At 38.1% G+C, this 26,933-nt stretch overlaps 1 protein-coding gene across 8 annotated transcripts in view; it reads right to left on the reverse strand.

Annotated features, from left to right (window-relative positions):
• FRY (FRY microtubule binding protein) overlaps positions 1 to 26,933 on the reverse strand; it is a 559,746-nt gene that overhangs the window by 278,008 nt on the left and 254,805 nt on the right. For 7 of the 8 annotated variants that reach the window (XM_070409378.1, XM_070409376.1, XM_070409374.1 and 4 more), the window contains 2 exons: positions 21,834 to 21,887; positions 3,116 to 3,255 (listed from right to left, as the gene is read on the reverse strand). In XM_070409378.1, the coding sequence (XP_070265479.1) occupies positions 3,116 to 3,255; positions 21,834 to 21,887 (194 nt within the window). Of the gene's footprint in view, positions 1 to 3,115; positions 3,256 to 21,833; positions 21,889 to 26,933 lie in introns of those variants that run through there. The other variant, XM_070409379.1, reaches the window with a different exon arrangement.

Raw genomic sequence — 26,933 nt, forward strand, 5'->3', positions numbered from 1 at the left:
GCCAGTTGGGAAAGAAGAAAATATGTGGAAATACATTTAAAAAGAGGGCATTCACACATTTAACCTAGAGATTATATCATGGAATATGGGAACAAGAAGCTTAATGACCAAATGGAAGGAGAACTCCCAAAGATGGCCAGCAGCAGTAGAGAGAAAATGTTTGTGTTGGATGGCTCATCAGGGTCTTCAAAAGGGGCCAGAAGACCTTGAGAAAGTAGCAGTTCTTGGTAGAAAAATATTTTTTAAAGTCTTAAGTCTGTCTTATTTATTAAGCCCATGATGCTTTCAAATAAAAGTAAGACATATACTTTTCCAATAATGAATTCAACTTTATTGCTTCTTTGAGGTCTAACTTCCAGGAGCCAGAGGCATTTGACAAATTTATTTGGCAGTCAAAATGTTGATATTATACTAATCCTAGAAAACATAACCCAAATACACACTTGTCACATTTGACTGTTTTCAGTTGTTCATGCTTCTCCTGAAAGCTCCTCTTTTTTTTTTTTTTTTTTTTTTTAGTAACAGAAACTCACATTATTGGCTACATTATGCTTTGGAGACCCTGATTCTGTTGGCTTTCTCCCAAACACACACACACACTCTCTTGTTTAAACTTTCAAATGCTACTGAGTTGAATTTTGCTGTCCTGATTCTGTTTGTGATCCCTGCAATTACTTTGATCTCCTGAAAATAATCAGTAACATGATAAAAAAAAGACTATTATTTTCAATCTATAAAGCAATCAATTAATGAAAAATCTAGTTTTAGTAACTAAATTCTGACAAAACCAAGGAATAAAACTAAAACTCACTTAAGTCAACTCAACAAAATCATCCCACTTCCTACCTCCAGGAAAGTTTTAATAATGTCTCTTCATAATCTAACAGGTAATGTGAGAAATATAATAAAATGATTCCATTAATTTAATAACCACACAGTCTCAATTTTCAGACACAAGAATTGAATTTCTACCTGTAAAATTTGATACATTAAAAAAGTATTTATGAAGAGAGATTGCTAATTGGTATGGAGTTCCTTTATGGGACAGTGAAAATGTTCTGGAATTAGACAGTGGTGATGGTTGCATGACCTCATGGATGTACCAAAAACACAGAATTATACACTTGAAATGGGTAAATTTTACTGTTTGTGAATTATATTTCAATAAAAATTCCCTCTTTAACTAAAAAATTTTCTCCCCAAAACAAAATGATAAATAAATGATTGAATATTGCATAAAGTCACATACATTATAAAATGAAATTACAAGTTTGGATGAATTTTAATTTGGTAAAATTGAAGTCTCCTATTTCAAGAGATGTCTATATTTAAAGAATACTAGGAATGTCAAGAAAAATGAAAGGGACAAATTACTTATAAGTAGTAATTAATATCTGATTTTCTGAGTGATTTCAGTTTACTGTCTTTAAATACATAAAAACATGCATAACCAATTCATGTAGAAATCTCGTTTCTTTTCAAATAATCTTTTTAAAAAAAGATAAATGTATTATATGAAAACATGCTCAAAGTCACTGATCACCTAGAGATGCAAATCAAAACAATAATGAGGTAGCATCTCACACCTGTCAGAATGGCTATCATCAACAAATCAACAAATGACAAGTGCTGGAGAGCATGCGGAGAAAAAGGAACCCTCTTGCACTGCTGGTGGGAATGCAGACTGGTACAGTCACTGTGGAAAACAGTATGAAGTTTTCTTAAAATTAAAAATGGAATTCCCATTTGACCCAGTAATCCCACTTCTAGGAATGTATTCCAAAAAATCAGAAACACCAATCTGAAAGGATATATGCACCCCTATGTACGTAGGAGCACAATTTACAATAGCTAAGATTTGGAAAAGCCTAAGTGCCCATCAGCAGATGAGTGGATTAAAAACCTGTGGTTCATCTACACAATGGAATACTATGCTGCTGTGAAAAAGAAGGAAATCTTACCATTTTCAACAGCATGGATGGACATAGAGAGCATTAATAAGTGAAATAAGCCAGTTGGAGAAAGATAAATATCACATGTTTTCACTCATTTGTGGAATATAATGAACAAAAACTGATGAACAGAAATAGATCCAGAGACAGAGAAACATCGAACAGACTGTCAAACCTCAGAGGGAAGGCAGGAAAGGGTGGGGGTGGGTGGGGTAAAAGATCAACCAAAGGACTTGTATACATGCATATAAGCATAACCAATGGACACAGACAGTAGAGGGGTGAGGGCATGTGCTGGGGGTGGGGTGGGGGGTGGGAGTGGCCAGGGAGAGGTCAATGGGGGTAAAAGGAGACATATGTCATACTTTAATCAATAAAGAATAAAAAAAGATAAATGTATTAAAGGAGGTTGATTTAAAACATATGAAATTACATTTATTTACCTAAAATTTGGAGAAACGTATATTCATTGGACAGTATGAGAATTTCAAGTTTTGTGGCTGCCAAAGTGCTCATGCAGCAGCAAGTTCTACTTTCCAAATGCACATAACAAATAAACAAAATTCTTTGCTGGAACAGAAGTTAGAGATGCTATAATCTGACTTCCCCACTTTGTTCATGAAGAGGCTGAGGTACAGAGAGGTGGTTAGTTGCCCAAAGTCACATGGCTAATTAGTGGCAGCTCCACGACTATGGCTAATGTCCAACCCAGCATCTTTTCACAGTACACTGGACATTCAAGGTTACTGAGAAGAACTAAAACATCCAGGCAGTGTCGTGCAGGGCAAGCAGCAGCCCTTCTGCTTTCAGGTGTAGACTGGAAGCGAGGGGCACAGAAAAGGTATGAGGGTAACCTTGGCCCCTTACACCTTGCCCCACCAATGTTGAAATAAGGCCCTGTATGAATTTTCAACCTATGACAGCTGCCAGTGACTAGTTTTCCAAATGTGCCATCTGCCAAATAAGGAGCTCCTGCACCTGCTAGGTATCTGTGCGAAGAGGCAGGAATACCTAGATGCCTCTTAACTCTCATTTTGATTTACATTTCTTAAACAAAATGAAAGAAAGCAGGAAGGAAAGGAGGGAGGGAAGAAGAAAAAAGAAAAGAAAAATAAATAAAAAGAAACCATAATTCTCAAAATCCTTATGCAAAAGAAATGTACCTTTTTGATTTATTGCTTGTTCTTGGTCTGTATTCGTGTGATTCATCCTCAATGTCATTTTGCCTTTTATACCAGTCAAACAATGTGCGCAGAATGGAAGGCAGGCAGTACTCAGAAAGAGAGCTCATTGAGCTGATGACCTATAGAGAAAAGCAGGTGATTAAAGCAGCGATTTTCAAACTTTTTCATCTCAGGGCACACATAAACTAATTATTAAAATTCTCCAGCACAACCAAAAATATTTTTTTTGCCAATCTGACAAAAAAATAGGTATACTTTTGATTCATTCACATCAGATGGCTATTGTTGTGTTGGCTATTGTTATTTTTTTATTTGACAATCTAAGGGAAAAAAGGTCAGTGCCCCTGACCAAATAGTCAGGTATTGTATGTTTTAAAAATTCTTATAGCACACTGGTTGCAAATTGCTGGATTAAATGCTTTGGTGGCACTGTCAATTACTGAGAAACTTTTTATTTCACAAATAACTCCAAGACACAGTCACAACAAAGTTTTTTTTTATGTATTTGGGTGCTCCTGTATTGGGTGCATATATGTTTACCAGAGTCATTTCTTCTTGTTGGATTGCTCCCTTTATTATTATGAAGTGGCCTTCCTTATCTCTTGTTATGTCCTTCACTTTGAGATCTAATTTGTCAGATATAAGTATTGTTACCCCAGCCTTTTTTTCATTTCCATTCGTCTGAAAAACCTTTTTCCATCCCTTCACCATCAGTCTGTATGAGTCCTTTTTTCTGAGGTGGGTTTCCTGTAGACAGCAGATATGTCTGTCATGTTTTCTTATCCACTCAGCTACCCTATGTCTTTTGATTGGGGCATTTAATCAATTTACATTTAAAGTTATTATTGATAGGTACTTTTTTGTTGCCATTTTTGTTCTTCACGCCTGTGTTCCTTCTTTGCTTCCTATTTCTTCTTTTTATAGCAGACCCTTTAGCATTTCTTGCATTGCTGGTTTGGTGGCAATAAACTTCCTTAGTCCTTTTTTGTCTGTGAAGCTTCTGATTTCAACCTCAATTTTGATTGATAGACTTGCTAGTTACAGTATTCTTGGATTCAGACCCTTCCTTTGCATGACTTTGTATATTTCATTCCATTCCCTCCTGGCCTGACATGTTTCTGTTGAGAAATCAGTTGCTAGTCTGATGGGGGATCCTTTGTAGGTAACTTTCTGTCTCTCTCTGGTTGCTTTTAAGATTCTTACTTTGTCGTTGGTGTTTGCCAATTTATTTATAATGTGCCTTGGCGCTGGTCTTTTGGGGTTCATTTTGTTTGGGACTCTGTGAGCTTCTTGGACTTGTGTAGTTTTTTCTTCCCAATACCAGGGAAGTTTTCTGTCATTATTTCTTCAAACAGTTTTTCTATTCCTTGTTCAGTTTCCTCTCCTTCTGGCACCCCTATTATTCGGACGTTGTTTCGTTTTGTGTTGTCCTAAAGTTCCCTTAGGCCAGTGATGGCGAACCTATGACACGCGTGTCAGAGGTGACACGCGAACTCATTTTTTTGTTTGATTTTTCTTTGTTAAATGGCATTTAAATATATAAAATAAATATCAAAAATATAAATCTTTGTTTTACTATGGTTGCAAATATCAAAAAATTTCTATATGTGACATGGCACCAGAGTTAAGTTAGGGTTTTTCAAAATGCTGACACGCCGAGCTCAAAAGGTTCACCATCACTGCCTTAGGCTCTCCTCCTGTTTTTTATTTATTTTTTCTAGATGCTGCTCTGCTTGGGTATTTTTTCCTACCTTGTTTTCTAGCTCACTGATGTGGTCCTCTGCTTCTTTTAGTCTACTGTTGATGCTTTCTATTGAGTTACTTATAGCAGCAATGTCATTTTTCATTTCTTCTTGGTTCTTCCTCATTTCCTCTTGGTTCTTACACATATTGTTGAATTTGTCTTCCATTCTTTTCAGCCACCTTATGACCATTTCTCTGAATTCTTCTCTGACATATTTTTTGCCTCTATGTCATTTATTTCCTTTTCTGGTGATGCCTCCTTTTCTTTCATATGTGGGCTGTTTCTATGTCTCCCCATGATCTCTCTTCTCCAGGTTTCTGGTTATGTATCTCTCTCTCTCCTACATTGATTTAAAGGCACTAAATACAACATAACAAGGCACAACACACAAGGCACTGAACACAAATGTATTCACGATACTAATAACCCCAAATAAAAGTGACCACCAGAGAAAAGAGAATTATGGATAAGAAAAAAAAAAGAATTGCCAAAATTATATTGAGAAAAGGAAAAAAAGCAAGAGAGAAAAGAAAGCAAGTAAAAAAGAAGGGGGGAGGGAACTATTTATATGGGGAGAATACTCCAATAGAGCCACCAATAATGTAAACAACAAACACCCAGAGATGAATGCAAACTACAAACAACAACTAATAACAAGGGAGGAGAGGAAAAACAGACGAAAAAAAATGAATGGAAACAAAAACAAAAAGAGAAACAATCTCACAAACAAGCATTAAAAAACCCCAATCTAGTCAACAATCGAACAAACAACAATAGGACAGAGAGAAAGCAAGCAAAACAAAACAAAATAAAACACAAAAACCTATAACAAAAACAAAAAAAAAGAAAACAAGAACACAATGACAACAACAGCAAAAAAAAAAAAAAAGGTAAGAGAGAAAAAAGAAAAAAAATTTAGATAGTGAAGAAAGAGAAGAGAGAGGTGTGTATGGACTTAGAGCAGGGGATTGGAAATTAGATATGTAAATAGGGTGATTTTTTTAACAGGGGGTAAAAAGAAGGAATAGGTAAAATCTAAAGCAGGACTAGGGTGAGAGAAACAGAACAACAAAATGGGAAAAGTGAGTAAGAGTGTTGGCATAAAGGCAAAGATGAGCTAGAGCAAAATGATGCTAAAGGAAAAATGAAAATAGAATGTAGAACACTAATTCCAAAATAAAATAAAGAGAAAATAAAATGTACTTTTTTTTAAAAAAAAAAAGGTAAAATAGTAGTAGTAATACTGATTAAAAATAAAAATATAATAATTAAAAAGGTAAAATCAAATGAGGAAAAAAGGAAAAATTAGTTTCTTAAGTAAAAGATGAAAAAATAAGAATGCAGAGTAGGGAAAGTCATTCACTTCCTCTACTGTTGTTTGTCACGCCTGTTTTCTGTAGGTAGTCAGGACAGTATGAAGTTCCCTGCGTTCCACTGCTCCTCTGTATTGTAAGCCACAGTCCTGATTTTCAAGCAGGCCTATTTCTTTCTTTCCCAGACTGCCTTTATTTGTGTTTACACAAGGGTCAATTTGTGATTCAACCCCTGGGTGGCAGTGTTTCTGGATTGACCTCTGTGGCTATATAAGTCCTCTCTAACCAGTATTTAGTTTTTGTTTTCCCTGTCGCACTTAATACTGGTTTGGGAGAATGGACTGCCCCTGAGCTGGTTCTCTGATAGTTACTCCCCGCTCAGATCCCCAGGTTCCACAGAAACAACTTTCTCCTGCAGTCTCTTAGAGTGTCCCCAATTGGGTGATCCTATGTACTGGGCTTAGTAATCAAAAGCAAGGATTTAAAAAGAAAAATAAGAGCCAGAGTAAGTGCGCGAACTCGTGACTTTTACCCTCTGGGACTGCGCGCTTTTTTCCCCTGGCACTAAGCAGTCGGTTTACTGGTAAAATTTCAGGGTGCTTTTTTGTGCCCAGTCCCGCTATGGGTCGATTTTTAGAGTTCCCTTTTGCCAGCAGCCCTGCGGATCCCCTTCCACATTCGCGGGTCACGCTAGCCCCAACGGTCACGGGTTTTGTGGGGTGCACACTTCCCCGCACCTCTAGATCTCTTTGCACATTTCTCTCTCCTGCCTGGATTGTAGACCTCACCTTTTCCTAGGTGAAATCTGACCTTTCCTTGAGAAGGTGGAGAGCTCCTCCAAGTCTGCTTATTCGCGCTGCTAGAGATCCAGTGTTCCTGGGTTTGCAGCTATTCCCTGCGTGGTGTTGTTGTAGATTCCCGGGATGTATAGGTTTCCAATAACAGCCACTCTCCCCTTCAAGATGGCACAGTCTCCGCGGCAGAGCTGGTTGCTCAGGGAGAGATTTCAGCAGCAGTGAAGGCTACTTGGTCAGGGGAGCCCGGTCCGGCAGTCCCCAACAGTCCCTTGGAGTATAGCTGTCCCTCTCCCACAAATATACACTCCCTGTACGTCCACATGTTCTCCTTTCGTTCTCTCCCTCTCACACTATCTTGCAGTCTCTGTGATTACAATTTATATAGAAACCTCTAAGCAGAGTTGCTCTCCACTCTCCTGAGGGCCTTGAAGAAGAAAGCCACCATGAGCTCTACAGCCACGAGGAAATTAATCCTTCCAACCATCTAAGGCTCTCCTCTTCTTTAAACAACACACTATCAATTAAGAGCCCTGATCTTTTATTAATTATCACAAAAAATGAACCTCTATCTATATCTCATATTATATACAAAAATTAACTTAAAGTGGATCATAGACCCAAGTATAAAACTTAAAACTCTAAATCTTCTGAAAAAAAACATAGGAGAAAGTCTTTGTGACTTTCGGTTAGGCAGGGATTTCTTTGGTATGATACCAAAAGCATAGTCCATGGAATCTGCTATATTGGCAGTCTCAAACTTAAAAGCTTCTACTTTTAGAAAGGTATTGTTAAGAAAGTGATCAAAAGACAGGTCACAGATGGGGAGAAAATATTTTCCAAACATATCTGATAAAGGCCTTATAACAAGTAAATGTAAAACTGTAATAAGGTAAGTTTTAATGACCTAATTAACAGAGAGTATAAGCAAATTATAAACTCTAGTGCTGATGAGGCAGTAGATAAAATGGATATGTTATACAATGCTGATTGAAAAAAATAATTGGCAAAATGTATCTGGAAGATAATTTGGAAATAATTATCAAGAACCTAGTAAAAACTAACCTCAATAAGCCCACTCTTAGGAATTTATCTCAAGGACATAATGTGAGATGAGTAAGAATGTTCAGGTAGCATTACTTATTAAAGAAAAAAAAAAGGCCCTAGCTGATTTGGCTCAGTGCATAGAGTGTCAGCCTGCAGACTGAAGGGTCCCAGGTTTGATTCCAGTCAAGGGTACATGCTGGGTTATGGGCTCAATCCCCAGTAGGGGGTGTGCAGGAGGCGGCCAATCAATGATTCTTTCTCATTGTTGATGTTTCTATCTCTCTCTCCTTCTCCCTTTCTCTCTGAAATCAATAAAAATATCTTTAAAAAAAGGAGACAACCCATATGTCCAACTGTATGTAAATGTCTTAATACAATGTGGAATTTGATAGATTATCTATGAAGCCATGAAAATCACATTCCAAAAGTATTTATTGACATAAAAATGTTCATGATATATTAAGTGAAAAAAGAATGGAAAATAATTTAATTGATGTGATCTCAATTTGGTATAGTATACTATATCAGTATACACATACAGAAAACAGGACCAAGAGTAAACACACCAGCATATCAATAGTGCACACTGAGACCAGGAGTTCTCAGGAGGGACACATCACTAGAGGGAGAGGGCAGTTGGGACGTAGGAGAAATAAAGGTAGGATTTTACCGGGGCCTCTTTTAGAAAGGGTAGAAATTTGAGATGAAAGTCAAGAAAGAAACTAAGCAGACACAAGGCAGGAAAGCTCCTGGTAATGAAGTTGCAAAATAATTATTTGTTGATAATAATTATAATAATGAATTTAATGAAAATTTTTAGTGAACTGAAAGAATCTGTCTGGTGAAGGAACTGTGGTATACCTGAGTGGAGGGAAAAAATGTTGAAAATTTTAAGTTGAACCAAAATTATAGAAGGTATTTAATACCAGTTTGAAAAATTTCAATTTTCTTCTTTAGAAAATGGGAGGTCCCTACATATTTTTTCAATGGGAAATCCATCCATAAAAATGGTGTTTGTAGAGGTTAATCTAGTAGTAATGTGTAGGCTGGACGAAAGGGATGTGTTAATAAAGGCAGTTAGGAGAATATACACACACATGCTTAATAGAATGAGGTCACTGCAACAGTTCCAGGCATGGCAGTGGAGGTGGCAGAAGAGATAGAAAACCTTAGTTGACTTAAAATATTTCTGGAGCTAAGCAGGCTAGGTTTAACTTCCATTTATAAAGCAGGAAACCAGCATGATGGGAGCTGACATGCTTCATGTCAATAGGACTTTCCACTGTTACCTTTAAAAGAATCTCTAAGATTGAACAAAATTATTACTGTACCCCTTAAATTCTCTATCTTGACAGCCTTATTTCATGTTCTATCTCTTATAATTATGGTTATATGTACCTACACAAAATTGTCCATGATCTTTGATTATGGGTTAATATAATTTAAAAATAAATAAGTTATTGCATTCAGCCTGCCTTATGAATTTAGTCACCCTTAGCTGTGTTTTTAAATTTAAAAAAAATCTAATTATTAAAAAAGAGCCCCTTTTCCTCCATAGCCACATATTTTCCTATTGTTCCTGTGGGTAGAATAGCAGTACATTTTTGAAGGAAACAAATCATAGTGTGTGGAGGGAGTAATTTACCAGTTGTATTTAAAAATACCCCAGGACAAGAAATTTCCATCATCTAAAATGTTTCCAGTTGGGAAATGAAGGGGTTCCTCCCACAGGGAAAAGGGGATCTGAATAGAGTCCCTGACCATGGATTGAGTCTTAATTATTGCATATGTAATAAAATCTGAAAGCATTTACTGTTATATTTCAATAATTAAAAAATACTTGTATAAGTCTGGATGAGACTTAAGGAATCATGATGACTGAATGTAATGTTGTATCACAGATGGCATCTTGGACCAGAAAAGAGATATTAGGGAAAAACAAAGGAAATACAAATAAAGCATGGAGTCTAGTTAATAATAATTTACTTATGTTGGTTTCTTGGTTGTGACAAATGTACCATGCTAATATGTTAATAGGAGAAACTGGGTATGAATTATATAACCACTGTCTGTATTATCTTTGAAACTTTTCTGTAAATCCAAAATAATTTTAAAATAAAAAGTTTATTTAAAATACTTGTGTGGGATAATTACAAGTTTCTTATTCACTACAGACCCATAAAGGTGATATGAACCTACATTTGACTCTTAAACTTCCATGGGTATGGCATACAAAATCTGCTACTGCACTTAGGTATAACCCACATTCTCCATTGAGAACACCAGTAGTGTCCTTCCAACCTCAGCTATAATGCTTTTGTCTACTCATTAAAAAGTCCTCTTGACTTTTTCCATCTGACTTATTTTGCTTAGCATGATATCCTCAAGATCCATCCATGTTGTCACAAAAGGCAGTATTTCACATGTGGGATATAAAACTGAAAGCAACAAATGAACAAATAAGACAAACAAACAAAAGTCACAGACACAGACAACAATATGGTGGTTACCAGAGGGTTGCGGGGGGGGGGGGGGGGGGTGGTTAGAAAAGGATAAAGGGGGTCAAATATATGGTGATAGAAGGAGACTTGACTTTAAGTGGTGAACACAATGCAATATACAGATGATGTATTATAAAATTGTACACTTGAAACCTATATAATTGTATTAACCAAAGTTACTCCTCCAAATTAGTAAAATTTAAAAAGTAAAGTAAAAATTTATACTGAAGCGATTTTTGGTATTATATCTTCTGGGCACATTTTCTTTGGCAAATACACTGAGACCATCTCGAAAGAGATGAAGGGTCAGCATGGGTGGCTGTCTTGCATTTCCATTCCTCTGTTACTGCCCTTTTCAGTCAGGCTCTCAGGAAGGAAGGGCAGGATTTGCAAAGACCTGGCCCTCAACTCTCAGGAAGGGAGGAAGCTCTAGCTGCCTTCTTGGTTATTCAACTCCTTCACTTACAGGAAGCAGAGCCCATGGTGAGATGAATTCTAGCTCTGTGCTGCTGGTGAAAGGGAGGAGGCCCATGCACAAAGATGCTCTGTTGCATTTAAATGATCATATTCTTCCACCGTAGATGAGCCCGGTGCTGTGCAGCTTTGGGAGATGAAGTGTACAGAATCACAGAATTATTTCATACTGGTGTTTTCTTTTTTGGGAGGGTAGAGGGAATGAAAAATGTACTTTGCAAATGATTATTTAATGTTTATTTTGGCATTTTGTGTATAAATAGGCCTAAAGAGACTGTCCTTTATGCTGAAGCTAAGACATTAATTTTTCATAAGCATTTATTATACTTGCTGAATGCAAATAAGGAAACTTCACCCAAAATATTTTATTAATTACTCAGTCAAGTCATTCCATATTTTACAATAATAAGGCTGACTTGTCCTGCATGGTACATTTAATGAAAAATTTTAAAGTAACTTCATTGATGGTTTAATTTCTCAAACTAGTTCAAGCGGCCAAGCGCTGGGGGTCCGGGTACTCTCTAGGTAATACCACAAAATAAGAATCTATTAAAGTAATCCATTTTTTTAAATCAATCACATATGCTATTACTAGATTATAGCATTCAACAAGTCATGACAGACACCAAAGGCATATGAATAATGTATTACAAAAACTTAAAATTATAAAAATCTATACATCAAATACATAGTTTTGAAAATTAAGATCTTTATTATTTGATTTTTAACATCTTGGTCCATTTAAAGACATTGTTTCATTGAAGAACAATGTAAGAAACACTGAATAACACTAATATGAATCCAATGACAGTTAATTTGCTTTTTCTCTTAATTGCTTATAGTTTTCACTTATACATTTTAAATAGATTTTCACTGAAATGTAGCATTAGAACTGATGTTGTAATACTAGAATTTCATCTCCTTCCTTTCCAGGAAAATCATTACTACGCAAGATGGTAAAAAGTTATTTTAGCTCTGTGAAAATTAGTGAACAGAAACCTAAATTAAAAAGGAATTGGGCCCTGGCTAGGTAGTTCAGTTGATTGGAGCCTTGTCTGGTATACCAAAAGGTTGTGGGTTCAATTCCCCATCAGGGCATATACCTAGGTTGCAGGTTTGATCCCCAGTCAGGGCATGTATGGGAGGCAATTGAGAGATGTCTCTCTCTTTCTCTATTTCTCTCTTTCTCTTCCTTCCTCTCTTTCTAAAATCAATTTGAAAAAACAAACAAACAAACAAGCAAACATATCCTCAGGTGAGGATTTAAAAAAAAGAGTCAGGAGGCTGGACCAGAGAACTCTTTGTGTCACTAATAGGAGCATCTTGACAGGAAGTGAGGCCACATCACTAACTCTGCAGGAGGAAGAAAAGATTCCTTCTTACCAGGATAACATCTCAGCCAACAGGAGATTGCCATATTGAGCCAATGAGAAGCTCCTACACTTCTAACTTTCAGTTTCCTCCAATGGATTCTTCGTTTACAACAGCCCCTCCCAAGTCCATAAGAGAACATTCCTCCATTGTTTCTCTGGACTTGTTTGTGGTTCACCATAGACTGCATGTCCAAAACTGCAATTCTTTATTGTTCCCAAATAAACTCATTTGCTGAAGAAATATCTGGCTGTCTATGTGTTAAAGGTCATCCGAGAAATGCAAATCAAAACGACAATGCCGTACCATCTCACACCTGTCAGAATGGCTATCAACAAATCAACAAACCACAAGTGCTGGCGAGGATGTGGAGAAAAAGGAACCCTCGTGCACTGCTGGTGGGAATGCAGACTGGTGCAGCCACTGTGGAGAACAGTATGGAGTTTCCTCAAAAAACTAAAAATTGATCTCCCATTTGACTCAGTGATCCCACTTCTAGGAATATATCCCAAGAAACTAGAAACACCAATTAGAAAAGATATATGTACCCCTATGTTCATAGCAGCACAATTTACCATATCTAAGATTTGGAAACAGCCTAAGTACCCATAAATAGATGAGTGGATTAAAAAACTGTGGTACAGCTACACAATGGAATACGACGCTGCAGTAAAAAAGAAGGAGTTCTTATCATTTGCAACAGCATGGATGGAACTGGAGAGCATTATGCTAAGTGAAATAAGCCAGTCAGAGAAAGATAAATATCACATGATCTCACTAATTTATGGAATATAATGGACAACATAAACTGATGGACAAAAACAGATCCAGAGACAGAGAAACATTGATCAGACCATCAAACCTCAGAGGGAAGGTAGGGGAGGGTGGGAGTAAGGGGGAGAGATCAACCAAAGGACTTATATGCAAGCATATAGGCCTAACCAATGGACACAGACAACAGGAGGGTGAGGGCATGAGTGGGGGGCATGGGGGTAATGTGGGGATAAGAACACATATGTAATAACTTAATCAATAAAAAATTTAAAAAAAATAAAGGTCAGTAGCTCTATTATAAATGTATGGATTTATTTTGACACGTGTTTCCTGTTTATAGGTGGCACATTTAACATATTAAGAAACCAAGATGCCACAAAACATATAACATCTAGAAGAAAACACCAATAGAAGTTACTTACAATGTTTGAGTAAATTATTTGGAATTATTTCAAATTTATACAAATCACATCAGTAAATAATATGTTACACTGAATTGCAAATAGCTGCGACTTAATGTTCTCAGAACACCATATGTGTGAGTGATCCTTCACAAGCCATATTTTCATAACTGCCTGAGTGTACTGGGAAGATCAGCTTGTCTTGGGTTCAAGTTTCAGCTCTGCCCAGTATTGGCTGTATGAGCATGGGCATGTTGCCATTTCTTTGAAGCTCTGTTTCAGCTGTAAAATAGGACTCAAGAATACTTACTTCACTGGGTTTTTATGAAGACTAAATGAGATACTATACTGCGAGGGCACATAGCAGACCTTCAAAAATGTCTGTTTCTTTTTTTCCTTTTGCAATTTCCAAATATCTATATATATAAAAACCCAGCGACTGGAATGGTGGAACAACCAGAACTACCAGAACAACCGGTGGCTATGATGCACACTGAGGCAGCCAACCAGCCTGATCTGGGCCCCAATTAACTTCATCCCCAGCTGGCCCCACCCCCAATCGGCCCCCAATACCCCATCATTAGTCCGGCTGGCCAACCGCCCTCAGCTCCTCCCCCTCGCTGGCCCAGCCTGATGGGCCCCCTCTAGTTTAAACTGAAGTACAGATAACAAAACATTTTTACTTTGATGAGATCATAGGCTAAGTTAATGACAGAAGGGATGACAGAAGTTGATGAAAGAATTTATCAAAGCAGATAATTGTTGCTTCTCTTTATCTATACTAATAAAAGGGTAATATGCTAATTAGGGTGGATGTCTTCAGGACGTCCGTCTGGACAAGCCACAGTGGCCGCAAGGCCTGGGGCTCAGGCAGTCGTGGACTCAGGCAGCCAAAAGTCCTGGCGGCTGTGAGGCCCTGGGTTCAGGACTCGCAGCTGCAGTGGCCAGCAACACCGGGGTGATGGGGGCGACGCCTTCACCTGATCAGCCCGGTCGCCTCCCACAGAGGAAGGCCAGACTGCAGCTTAGGCTGGGGGCCAAGGCACAGGTGGTTAGGGGTGATCAGGCTGGCAGGGGAGCAAGTTAGGGGTGAACAGGCTGGCAGGGGGACAAGGTAGAGGCAATCAGGCTGGCAGGCAGAGGGGTTAGGGGCAATCAGGCAGGCAGGCAGGTGAGCGGTTAGGAGCCAGTGCTGCCATATTGGAGAGGGATGTCTGACTGCCACAGGGATCGGACCTAAATTGGCAGTTGGGCATCCCATAATGAGTCCCTGATTAGAAAGGGTGCAGGCTGGGCTGAGGGAACCTCCCCTCTGTGCACAAATTTCGTGCACTGGGCCACTAGTCCTAAATAAAATGCCTTGGCCTTTATACCAATGCCAAAGCCTATAGACAAGCCTAAAGGATGTCTATAGGCTTTGATAACAGAAGAAAGTCACTTGGAGTTACCATGGGAAGCTCTCCATGTCCTTCTTTCACAGGATGCTTTCCACAGATCAGAAATAGGAAACTGGTGCTAGGACTGCTTTTTAATGTAAGTGTTGCCAATCCTAGTCAGTTACTAAACTTAGTGTAAAAGTCAGTCTCCTAAAACATTTAATATTAATCTATCAACTATTAAAATGTATTCCACAAGTCAATGAATAGCCACTATAACAAAAGGCTTTCTCAAAGCCAACTTCAATGAGCTCCTGCCTGCTGACCTCTGGTTCTTTCATGAGGGTCCCTGCACAGACTGTCTTCACGGGCCACCCCTGTCTTGGAAAGTTTTGTCTTCTTAGGGTTCTCTCACTTTTTTGGCCACCATTTCTCTGGGCATTCTTTTGTGGGTCCCACTTTCTAACTATGTTTCCCTGTGAAATTCTTCACCCATTGTTCTACTCTCTTTCTGATCTTTCAGTATTTGCTGAGTAACCATATAAATGAATAAGTCCATTATTTCTCCTGAGATATTCTACCCTCACTGAAAACCCAGAATATATAAAACTGATTCATAACCTCTCCCAAGCACAGCCTTCCTCTGCTTGAAGAGCTCCTTATCCAAAGAAAATAGTCCAGACTCTTCAGTGTGGCTCCTGTGGCCCTTGGAGCGATGGGCTCTTGTCTACCTTTCCAGCTTCACCCCAGGGCATTTTCCAGCTCTCTGCTCTTCTTACTGTCAGCATCTTTGTCCACTCAGCTCTTCTTGTCTAGCATGAGCCAGCCCATCTTGTTCATCTGAATAACAGGTATCTTAAAACATCACTGCCCTTTGATTACTTTCTGTGACACACCTGTCCACCTTCCCAGCTTCATTAACGACTCCCCTGAGTCCGCCAGCACTTGACATGTACCTCTGCTATCTCATTTACAAAGCACTATTATTTGTTTAGAGGTCTGTTTTCCTCTTGAGCTTGAAAATTCCTCAAGGGCAGGACTGTTTTGTGACCCCAGCACAGTACACAGATCCTAGAGGTTTCAGCCCCACATGTTCATTGAATTGAATGGAAATGGCTCCAAATCAGGGATGAAAACTAAAGTTCCTTTTTGTTTCTCCTTCTCTCAACAAATATTGAGTCTTCATATATAATTTTGTTTATAATTATTCTTTAGAGTTCCTACTTTGTCTATTTTAGTTCTGGCCCTTTCAGCTTCAAGTCTTTATCAATGCCCAAACTTCTCAAATGCCTCCAAACTTCAAGGATCTCTCTGTTCATGAATATTGCTTCCCCAGAGTAACATCAAGTCCCCACTATGATTATTTTGTTACTGGCATGCATGGGATTAGGCTCCACCCACTGGCATTAAGGTCTCTCACAAACTGGTCCCTTCCTACCCTATCTCTCCCACATTGCAGATAAATTTTGTGTTTCAGTAGAAAAGTGTACATTGTTTAGCACACATCTCTCTAGGGCAGCAGTTCTCAACCTGTGGGTCACGACCCCTTTGGCGGTCGAACGACCCTTTCACAGGGGTCGCCTAAGACCATCCTGCATATCAGATATTTACATTATGATTCATAACAGTAGCAACATTACAGTTATGAAGTAGCAACGAAAATAATTTTATGGTTGGGTCACAACATGAGGAACTGTATTTAAAGAGCCAGAAGGTTGAGAACCACTGTTCTAGGGGTTACCTGATTCTGAGTCTAGGATGGCTTTGCACCTTTTGAGCTATTTTAAAACTGTGTGTATGATGGATAATTGATGGCAAAGCAAAATAATTTCTGCTTATAGACAGAAAAATATCTGTCCGGTAAGTTCAACTGACTTCCCTCTCCCACTGTGGAAGAAGCCAGATTTGCCTCTAATTGCACATTCATTTCCACATTCCTGATTTATTAAAGTGTCCGTTTTCTGTGCTCTCTTCTAAACTGGTTGTAATGTCTCTCTTTAATAATGAATTAGATAAAATCTTTGGCACATGTTCATTTTATATTTCAATGAGAGTCATGACGTTGCCTCTTTCTGAAGGTTATCCTTTAACAATACATGCCTCTGCCCAACTAAATTGATCCATTCATCAATCCCCAGATAACTTTAAAAAATATATATTTTTATTGATTTCAGAGAGGAAGGGAGAGGGAGAGAGAGCTAGAGACATCAATGATGAGAGATAATCATTGATTGGCTACCTCCTGCATGCCCCTTCCTGGGGATTGAGCCCACAACTCTAGGCATGTGCCCTGACTAAGAATCAAATAGTGACTGCGTGGTTCATAAGTCGACGCTCAACCACTGAGCCACGCTGGCCAGGCCCCAAAATAATTTAATGTCATTTTTCTGTTCAGAGCCTTTGCACAAAATATTCCTTTCTGAAATTTCCTATTCTCCTCACCAAAACCCAGCAAATCCTTTTGCTCCCATTGTTTTAGGTACCTGATAAACTATGTCCTCTTTTAGAAAGCTTTTTCTTATCATCTGGCTCTTGTCATGCAACAGAGACAGACTAAATTAAGTTCTTTATTTTGCCCAAATAAGGAACTATTACCAGGACAATTTTTCATTCACTTCACTTTCTAAACCATGACCATTAATTTATGCATTTAAAATAAATTAGTGATATTATACATTTTCAAAATGCTGTTGGAAATCTCTTCTACCATTATTAATTCCCACTACCAGTAAGACTTCCTTGCTAGCAGAGACTGGAAGCCCTCCCTGGGCTCCCTAGTGCAGGGCACAGTTTACTCTGCTTGGTTCTTCCACCATGAGCTGACTCACTAGCCTGAGGTTATAATTATCCAATTACATGTGTCTTTGTCTCTCCAGAACAGGCACCTTGCTTCCTTCACATTTGTTCCTACGAGTGGACCAGAGGACCGTAATGCTTGGCACATGGTAGCCACATAGTAGTTGCTGTGTAAGAATGTATCAAGTTTATACTCATGAAATTTGTAAACAGTAAAATTAGAAAACTAAGGGTACAGATTTCTAGCTCTCCATTTGCAAAGCTGTCACTAGGCTGACCTGTCTCCCACAAATACTGAGCTTTAAAAAGTTGAGAGTTCCACAGTAGAACCACAGAGATACAGAACTGAAAACAGTAATCTCTATTGGGCATTTTGGCAAAAACAGGGTATCTAATATCTAGTAGAGACAGGTAGTATAAAATTTCACCCAATCTTTCTTATAGCTTATTGCAGAGGTTCTCAACCTGTGGGTCGCGACCCCTTTGGCAGTCGAACGACCCTTTCACAGGGGTCGCCTAAGACCATCCTGCATATCAGATATTTACATTACGATTCATAACAGTAGCAACATTACAGTTATGAAGTAGCAACGAAAATAATTTTATGGTTGGGTCACAACATGAGGAACTGTATTTAAAGAGCCAGAAGGTTGAGAACCATTGGCTTATGGGCTATGTGATCAAGAGCTTGCCAACTGGATATAATCAGAAGTGTTGTGTTCAATGTTGAGATATTATTTTTTGTTAGTATTTGTTGTTGTTTTTTCTAATTATTTTTTCCTTTCTCCTTCCTCCTGCCTGAAATCCAGATGGAATGGCTGAGCTCTAGAACAAATGGGCCATAACATGACCTTGGGAATGTAAGCCATACATAGGAAAACAAAAAAATATATAGATACTGAACTGATTTTTTTATACTGCTTGGACGTGAGAAAAACTTCTATCTTGTTTGAGCTACTGTTATTTTATATATCATTTGCACCCAAACCTAATCTTAATTGATACAGGATCTTTGATCCTTCACTTTGTTCCTATCTCTGAATTCTCACCAACTTAGGTCTTAGGAATATAAACATGTTACAGCATGAAGATTACATTCTTCATAGTCAGAACATAAGGATTCCAGTCATGGTGCCTTCAGGCTTTCATCACAGAGTCCTGGGCAATCTCTTGGTGACTCATTGTCATTAAGTGTAATATAGCGATGATGTTGAAAATGAGACCTTCTGGAAGATCTTGGAAGTACTGAGTGATGTCAAATGAGATAACACATGAGAAGGGGCTTGGTAAATCAAGGATTACATGATTTTTAACATTTGCTTCTACTTCTAGGAAGTGAAAAATGAATCATGAGCTTGTTAAATGGAGGAGGAAACAGGGCCACCCAAGAGGAGGCACTGAAAGTGTAGAACTATCATTCATACCAGTGAAATTTCAAAGGAAGAAACTGATAAAAGTATTCTCTAAACAGGAACCAGCTGGATGCTGTCCAAAGAATGTACTCAGTATAGTGCCTGTCCTAAGGTAAGTACTGAAGAAATGTGACTTCTACAATTACCACTATTCCCACCATTACAGCAATAGCAATGGCATCAACACCAGGCAAAGTGGTATCACCAGCATGTTCTTTCCCCATATAGAGACCTCTGTGTCAATCCAGATTAAAATTCTACTGCTTGCAGTCAGAAAAAGGGGAATTACATAATTTGAACATTTAATATGAAAAGACAGAGAGCTTGATTCATTCATGACCTTGCCAATGAATCACAATTCTTATAGTTTGCTGTCAAAACAGCGTATGGGTACTTTCAAAGATGACTTTGTTGACTTTTTGTCAATGATTCCACAGGTGGTCCAACTTTAGTTATGTTTCCATGTGGCCTGGGATAAACTTTGCAGGTTGCCTCCATCTCTCACTGTTCACATATAAATTTATGGTTTAATGATGAGGGGATAATCATATGGGTCTTACTTGAAAGTTACCAGTGACTATCTACTGGCTCCCACCTGACTATGTAGAGCTGTGTTACAGATCAGTGCTTCTCAAGCTTAACTGTGTGCCTGGGTCACCTGGTAATCTTATTAAGCTGCAGATTCTGATTCAGTAGCTCTGGGGCAGGACAGAGTCAAAAGTATTACAGCTAACTAAGTGGCAAAGTGGGAATTTAAATTCAGGTTTGTTGTATCCCAAAGGCTATCTCTTTTCCACAATGCTGAAATGCAGAAGTAGAGTGCTGAATAATAAATGAGAGATTGTGTTTAAGCCAAATTATTTAAGATAACTATTATCTGCAATGTTAAAACTTAGAAGTATTGTTTCCTCAGAGAATAAAGAAAAAGGTACACTAAGCTGGGGAAAAGTAACATCATATTTTTTGAGGAAAAGACAATGACGATCTAACAGGATAGAGATGAAGTATGCAAAATAGAGTGAAAAATTATGAAAGACAGATGATAAATATTTACATTCTTAAAGAGACTAGTGAGAGCCACAATGTGCCACATTTCCAAAATAATGACTCCAAACATTTATCCAGGGTCTCTGACCATGCAAGCATCTATCAGGTGACAAGACTAGAGAAGATAGCTCCATGACAATGGAGCCCCCACTCCATTTCAGCAGCGTTTTGGAAACCAGCCAGCTCTGCCAGCAGCCATGCAGCCTTCTGAGACTGGCTGTAAGCATGAACTTGTGAGCACGAACAGCTTATAAAATACAAAATGGAAGTTTTCTCTCTATGGTCAGTCCTTACATTTTTGGTCAGTCCTCAAATGAATCTGGACTGTAAGGGCCAGAGAATTTTCTTTTTGATTCTACATTAAAGGCAGTTTTAACACCCTTCAGAAAGTGTACTCCCTGTGTGTTCTCCATGAGACAATAAAACCCCCTATATTAGATCAGGCTGAGGTGCTTTCTGCAGTATTTTACTCTGCCCTTGGCACTGAGTGAGGATTTTGAGAACACGCTGTCCTCTTTATCATTAACTGCAGAAGTTCAGAAGTGCCACAAACACATCTCCAACTTCCCTGATATCCTATTATCCTTCATTCTTTAACATGCTTACAGCCTTCCTGAACTTACTGAACCAGAATCTGCCAGATTTGGTTTTACCTACCATTTAGAGTTGGAGGTTCTTTTACTAGTCCCGATCTATTTTCAAAGAACTTTTTTTTGTATTTATTTTGTCTTATTTTGTTCATGTATAACCTTCTTGATTAGCATCTAAATTATTATACTGCTTTATAATTATGGTTTAGGTGGTTTCTCTCTCACAGGATTGTGTGTTCTTGAAGGGTTAACACTTGTCCTAGATTTTGTCTCACTAGGGCCTAGCATTGTTTCAAGCAAATAGTAGGCATTCAAGATAATACAGGATGAAAACATGAATAAACTCTATTGTAGACATCTGATCATCACAGCACAGTGAGTCCTCACTTAATGCCATCAATAGGGTCTGTGACTTTAAAGAAAATGACATATAACAAAACCGATTTTACCATAGAATAATTTATACAAACAGGGTTAAGTTCCTACAGAATCTCATCAACATTAGAAGGAAATGACATTGAATGAACCCATGTTATTCAAGGACCTGCTGTATCGTTTATTCAGAAGAATCTAAATAAGAGTTTAGAACAGGGTCCTCAAACTTTTTAAACAGGGGGCCAGTTCACTGTCCCTCAGACCATTGGAGGACCGGACTATAGTTTTAAAAAAAAACTATGAACAAATTCCTATGCACACAGCGGCGGCAAAAACACCCGGCGGGCCGGATAAATGTTTTCTGCGGGCCGCATGTGGCCCGCGGGCCGTAGTTTGAGGACCCCTGATTTAGATAGAAGTTCCTTTATCTTTTCTCAGCTTGTTTAATTCTGATATACATAGATTTAGGAAACAATCAATTGAGGGCTTACTTATATTATTCCAACACTGAAATCAATAGACATTTACTGACTGTCTCCTGTGAGCCACAACTGTAAATAAGCTGTAGGATCAGCTTCCAAGATCACACCCTCTATGAGGAAGCTTGTCATCCAGCCCGTGCCTTTTGTATACTTTGAAATAATTAAAAACCAGAATATAACATATATGACATGTCACATACTTGATCAAATTGCAGGTCTTCTCCACGTTGTAGGGATTTCGTCAATGGCTTTTCCTAGAAAGAAGAATATGTATAAGAAAATTAGAGGCTCTTAAATATTATAAGTGAAATGTCATTATTGTTTTAACTTTTCTCATCTATTTCTCCCTTTATGGGATGAAGAGGTGATAGTTTTCAAATGAGTAAGAACCTCCCTTACTATTCTAAACTTAATCATAGTATTTGATCTTTACTGTCGTATACCTCCTCTTTAACCAAAACATTAGATATCTAATGCTATAAGTTGTACTGCATTTTTCAATGGAAATCACATTATAAAACCATGTAATTCATTTGACAAATTTTAGTACCTATCTTGGGACTTAATAGATAATAAAATGTTGAAAGTGATACACTAGTCCAAGACCCTAGATTTAGAAACAAAACAAAGTCTAATTATCAGACCAATATTAAGGAATAACCTACAAATCACATGTTTACTAGTAATAATCAGTAAATTTGGGGCACGTTACTTCACTTGCACCACATCTATTTTTTTTTTTTTTTTTTTTTATTTATTTTTTTTTTTAATTTTTCGCTTAAAGTATTACAAAGGGTATTACATAAGTATCCTTTCCCCCCCCCCTTGACAAACCCCTACCCTCCCTTACCCCCCAGTGTCTTATGTCCATTAGTTATGCTTATATGCATGCATACAAGTCCTTCGGTTGATCTCTTACTCCCCTCCCTCCTGTCCCCCAACTCTCTCTGGCCTTCCCACTGCAGTTTGACAATCAGTTTGAGGCAGCTCTGCCTCTGTATCTATTATTGTTCAAAAGTTTGTAATGGTCTTTATTATCCATGAATGAGTGAGATCATGTGGTATTTTTCCTTCATTGACTGGCTTGTTTCACTTAGCATAATGCTCTCCAGTTCCATCCATGATGTTGCAAATGGTAAGAGTTCCTTCTTTTTAACAGCAGCATAGTATTCCATCGTGTAGATGGACCACAGCTTTCTAATCCATTCATCTACTGATGGGCACTTAGGCTGTTTCCAGATCTTAGCTATGGTGAATTGTGCTGCTATGAACATCTGGGTGCATATATCCTTTCTGATTGGTGTTTCTGGTTTCTTGGGATATATTCCTAGGAGTGGGATCACAGGGTCAAATGGGAGTTCCATTTCCAATTTTTTGAGGAACCTCCATACTGCCTTCCATAGTGGTTGCACCAGTCTGCATTCCCACCAGCAGTGCACAAGTGTTCCTTTTTCTCCACATCCTCTCCAGCACTTGTCGTTTGTTGATTTGTTGATGATGGCCATTCTGACAGGTGTGAGATGGTACCTCATTGTTGTTTTGATTTGCATCTCTCGGATGATTAGTGACTTTGAGCATGTTTTCATATGTCTCTTGGCTTTCTGAATGTCCTCTTTTGAAAGGTGTCTATTTAGATCCTTTGCCCATTTTTTGATTGGATTGTTTATCTTCTTTTTGTTAAGTTGTATGAGTTCCCTATAAATTTTGGAGATTAAGCCCTTATCAGATATGACGTTGGCAAATATGTTTTCCCACGAGGTGGGTTTTCTTGTTGTTTTGTTGATGGTTTCTTTTGCTGTGCAGAAGCTTTTTATTTTGATGTAGTCCCATTTGTTCAGTTTCTCTTTAGTTTCAACTGCCCTAGGAGCTGTATCAGTGAAGAAATTGTTTTGGCATATGTCTGAGATTTTGCTGCCTTTGTATTCTTCTAGAATTTTTATGGTTTCCTGTCGTACATTTAAGTCCTTTATCCATTTTGAGTTTATTCTTGTGTATGGTGTAAGTTGGTGGTCTAGTTTCATTTTCTTGCATATGTCTGTCCAATTTTCCCAACACCATTTATTGAAGAGACTATCTTGGCTCCATTGTATGTTCATGCCTCCTTTGTCAAAAATTAATTGAGCATATTGGTTCGGGCTAATTTCTGGACTCTCTATTCTATTCCACTGATCTATATGCCTGTTCTTGTGCCAGTACCAGGCAGTTTTGAGAACAGTGGCTTTGTAATACAGCTTGATATCTGGCATTGAGATCCCACCTACTTTGTTCTTTCTCAGGATCGTTGCAGCTATTCGGGGTCTTTTTTTATTCCAGATGAATTTTTGGAGAGTTCGTTCTAGATCTGTGAAGAAGGCCATTGGTATTTTAATGGGAAGTGCGTTGAATGTATAGATTGCTTTGGGTAGTATGGACATTTTAATGATGTTGATTCTACCAATCCAAGAACATGGTATGTTCTTCCATCTGTTTATGTCTTCCTCTATCTCTTTTTTCAACGTCCTGTAGTTTTCTGAGTAGAGGTTTTTAACCTCTTTAGTTAAGTTTATTCCTAGGTATCTTAATTTTTTTGGTGCGATGGTAAATGGGATTGTTTTTCTGATCTCCCTTTCTGAAAGTTCACTATTGGTGTATAGAAATGCCTCAGATTTCTTGGGGTTAATTTTGTATCCTGCTACATTGCCAAATTCATGTATTAAGTCTAGTAGCTTTTTGATGGAGTCTCTAGGGTTTTGTATGTATAATATCATGTCATCTGCAAATAAGGACAGTTTTACTTCCTCTTTTCCAATTTGGATGCCTTTTATTCCTTCTTCTTGCCGAATTGCAATGGCTAATACTTCCAGTACTATGTTGAACAGGAGTGGCACTTGCACCACATCTAAACCTCTGAAGAAATAATCTGGATAGTGACAAAGGTCTCCAAAATATTTTTTCCTAATCGTTACACCTTTGTTTACATTAGAAAGCTTTACCTCACCTTCTAGCATTTTATAACTATTTATTCTTACCTGTTGGTTTTTATTTTGTTTTGTTTTGTATGGAAGTTAATACGTATTCAAATCTGGTTTAGCATTAGAAACCATGCAAAAGTTATACATCAAAAAATAATGCTGCACTTAGCCAATGTAGCTGTCTTAGTAAGACTCCAGTTACATTTTGCCAGATAGACCCTCTCCCTGACTCACTTCTCTAACCTTCTCCTTTACTGGAAAATAAATGTTATATACCTAAGGTAGATGTAAGCTCCACCTCACTCCTAGATGCAAGTGCCACCTCCCTAGACTATAAGCTCCAGAAATGCAAGGTCCTCTATTTATTTCTCCCAGCACTTGAAGTTACAGGCAGAGCATTGCTTGGTAATGGTAAAGTGTTTATCACATTAATCCAAGTCTAGGCCAATGACACCCAGTTTCTTTAAATATGAGATCCTCTCATTTGGTGTGTGTGTTTCATTATAAGTTAAAAAAACATTTTAAGTGTAGAATTCATTGGCATTTGGTACCTTCACAGTTTTTCAAACATCACTATCATCTATTTTATGAGGATTGATTTTAATGTCAAAAATTTTCAAAGAATTTCCTGTCACAAAACATACACTCACACCTCTAAACATAGGTACATAATAACAATTTCATTTTTGTACCCATTATATTTAAAACTATGCATAATGACAGAGCTAGTACTATGACTTCAATTATACTTTTATGTATATATTTATTTTTAAATCCTCACCTGAGGATATGTTTCTATTGATTTTAGAGAGAGAGAAGAGTGGGGAGGGGGAAGGAAAAGAAAGAGAGAGATTGAGTGGTTGTCTCCTGCACATGCTCAAGTGGGGATAAAAACCACAACCTAGGTATGTGCTTTGACAGGGACTCGAACCCACAATCTTTTGGTATACAGGGATGACGCTTCAACCAACTGAGCCACCTGGTCAGGCCAATGATACTTTTAAATGGCTTTGTCCTATGATAACAACAATACTCATTTTATCTACATTAGGGAAATGGTAATACATCTACATGAGAGATCACAGTTTACTTAGCCCAGAGACGGTGCCTGGCATACACGTGGACCTGTAGAACCTTGCATTGATACAGAAGTCCATACGTTGGGAATTGGTGGTCCTTCATCCACTACCACCTGAAAGGCAAGAGCCTGCCATAGTGGAGGAAGGCAGATGACCATGTCCTACAACACCCTGAAACTTCCCATGCCTAAAAGTTATTTTTTCTCCACTACTAATGGGGTGGGAATGATGATAAATGTGATGTTTTGTGCTTACACATATTTGCATACTTATCAAGGAAGCAACATATTGCAAGTTACTTTAGTAGGCAAAGTTGATATGGTAAGTCGTTACCATACACAAAAGACAAATTCATTAACCAACAACTTGGGTTCAGTGCCTCAATAAAATAATATAGCACTACACTAAGTTTTCCTTAATTACTTTTACACAAATATGCTATCTTTTAAAAAAAATTATTTTTATTGATTTCAGAGAGGAAGGGAGAGGGAGAGAGAGATAGAAACATCAATGATGAGAGAGAATCATTGATTGGCTGCCTCCTGCACACCCCTTACTGGGGATTGAGCCCGCAACCCCAGCATGTGCCCTTGGCTGGAATCAAATCCAAACCCTTCAGTCCATAGGCTGTGCTCTATCCACTGAGCAAAACCGGTTAGGGCGAAATTATGCTATTTTAATGATATGAAGACTTAGTTTAAATATCATTTCCCAGATTACGCCCTTCCCATTTTCTCTGGCAGAGTTGCTGATTAGTTGACACATGGCAATTTGATTGCATCTATTCTTGTCAGCATTTCCATGGAGTTGTAACTTGTCCATCTTCCACATTCTTAGTACACAGTTGGAACTCATTATCAGGGTTTGTTAAGTGATTGCACATATCCCTATGCCAGTGGTTCTCAACCTTGGCTGCACATTAGAATCACCTCGGAATCTTTTTAAAATCCTGATTTCTGGGCCCCATCCTCCGGAAATTCTGTTTCTTTGTTATGGGGTGGGGCCACAACAAAATTAATAAAACACACACACACACACACACACACACACACAAATCAAGTCTGAATCTGACCAAACCTTTTGAAATAATTTCTAATTTTTAGGAAATATAGGAGTTAGAAGGAGCTAGACGAATGTTATACTATACCCCAGGAATGCAATCAGCAAAATCCAGCCCAAAGGAAAATAAATGAAAGACATTTCTTCAATAAAGAAGTTGCAAGGGGGAGATAAGAGAAACTGGGGGAGATTCTATTGATTTTTTAAAAAG

This window comes from Myotis yumanensis, unplaced genomic scaffold (genome assembly GCF_028538775.1).
Source record: "Myotis yumanensis isolate MYYU_CA2020_CCGP unplaced genomic scaffold, mMyoYum1.0.hap1 SCAF_3, whole genome shotgun sequence".
NCBI lineage: Eukaryota > Metazoa > Chordata > Mammalia > Chiroptera > Vespertilionidae > Myotis > Myotis yumanensis.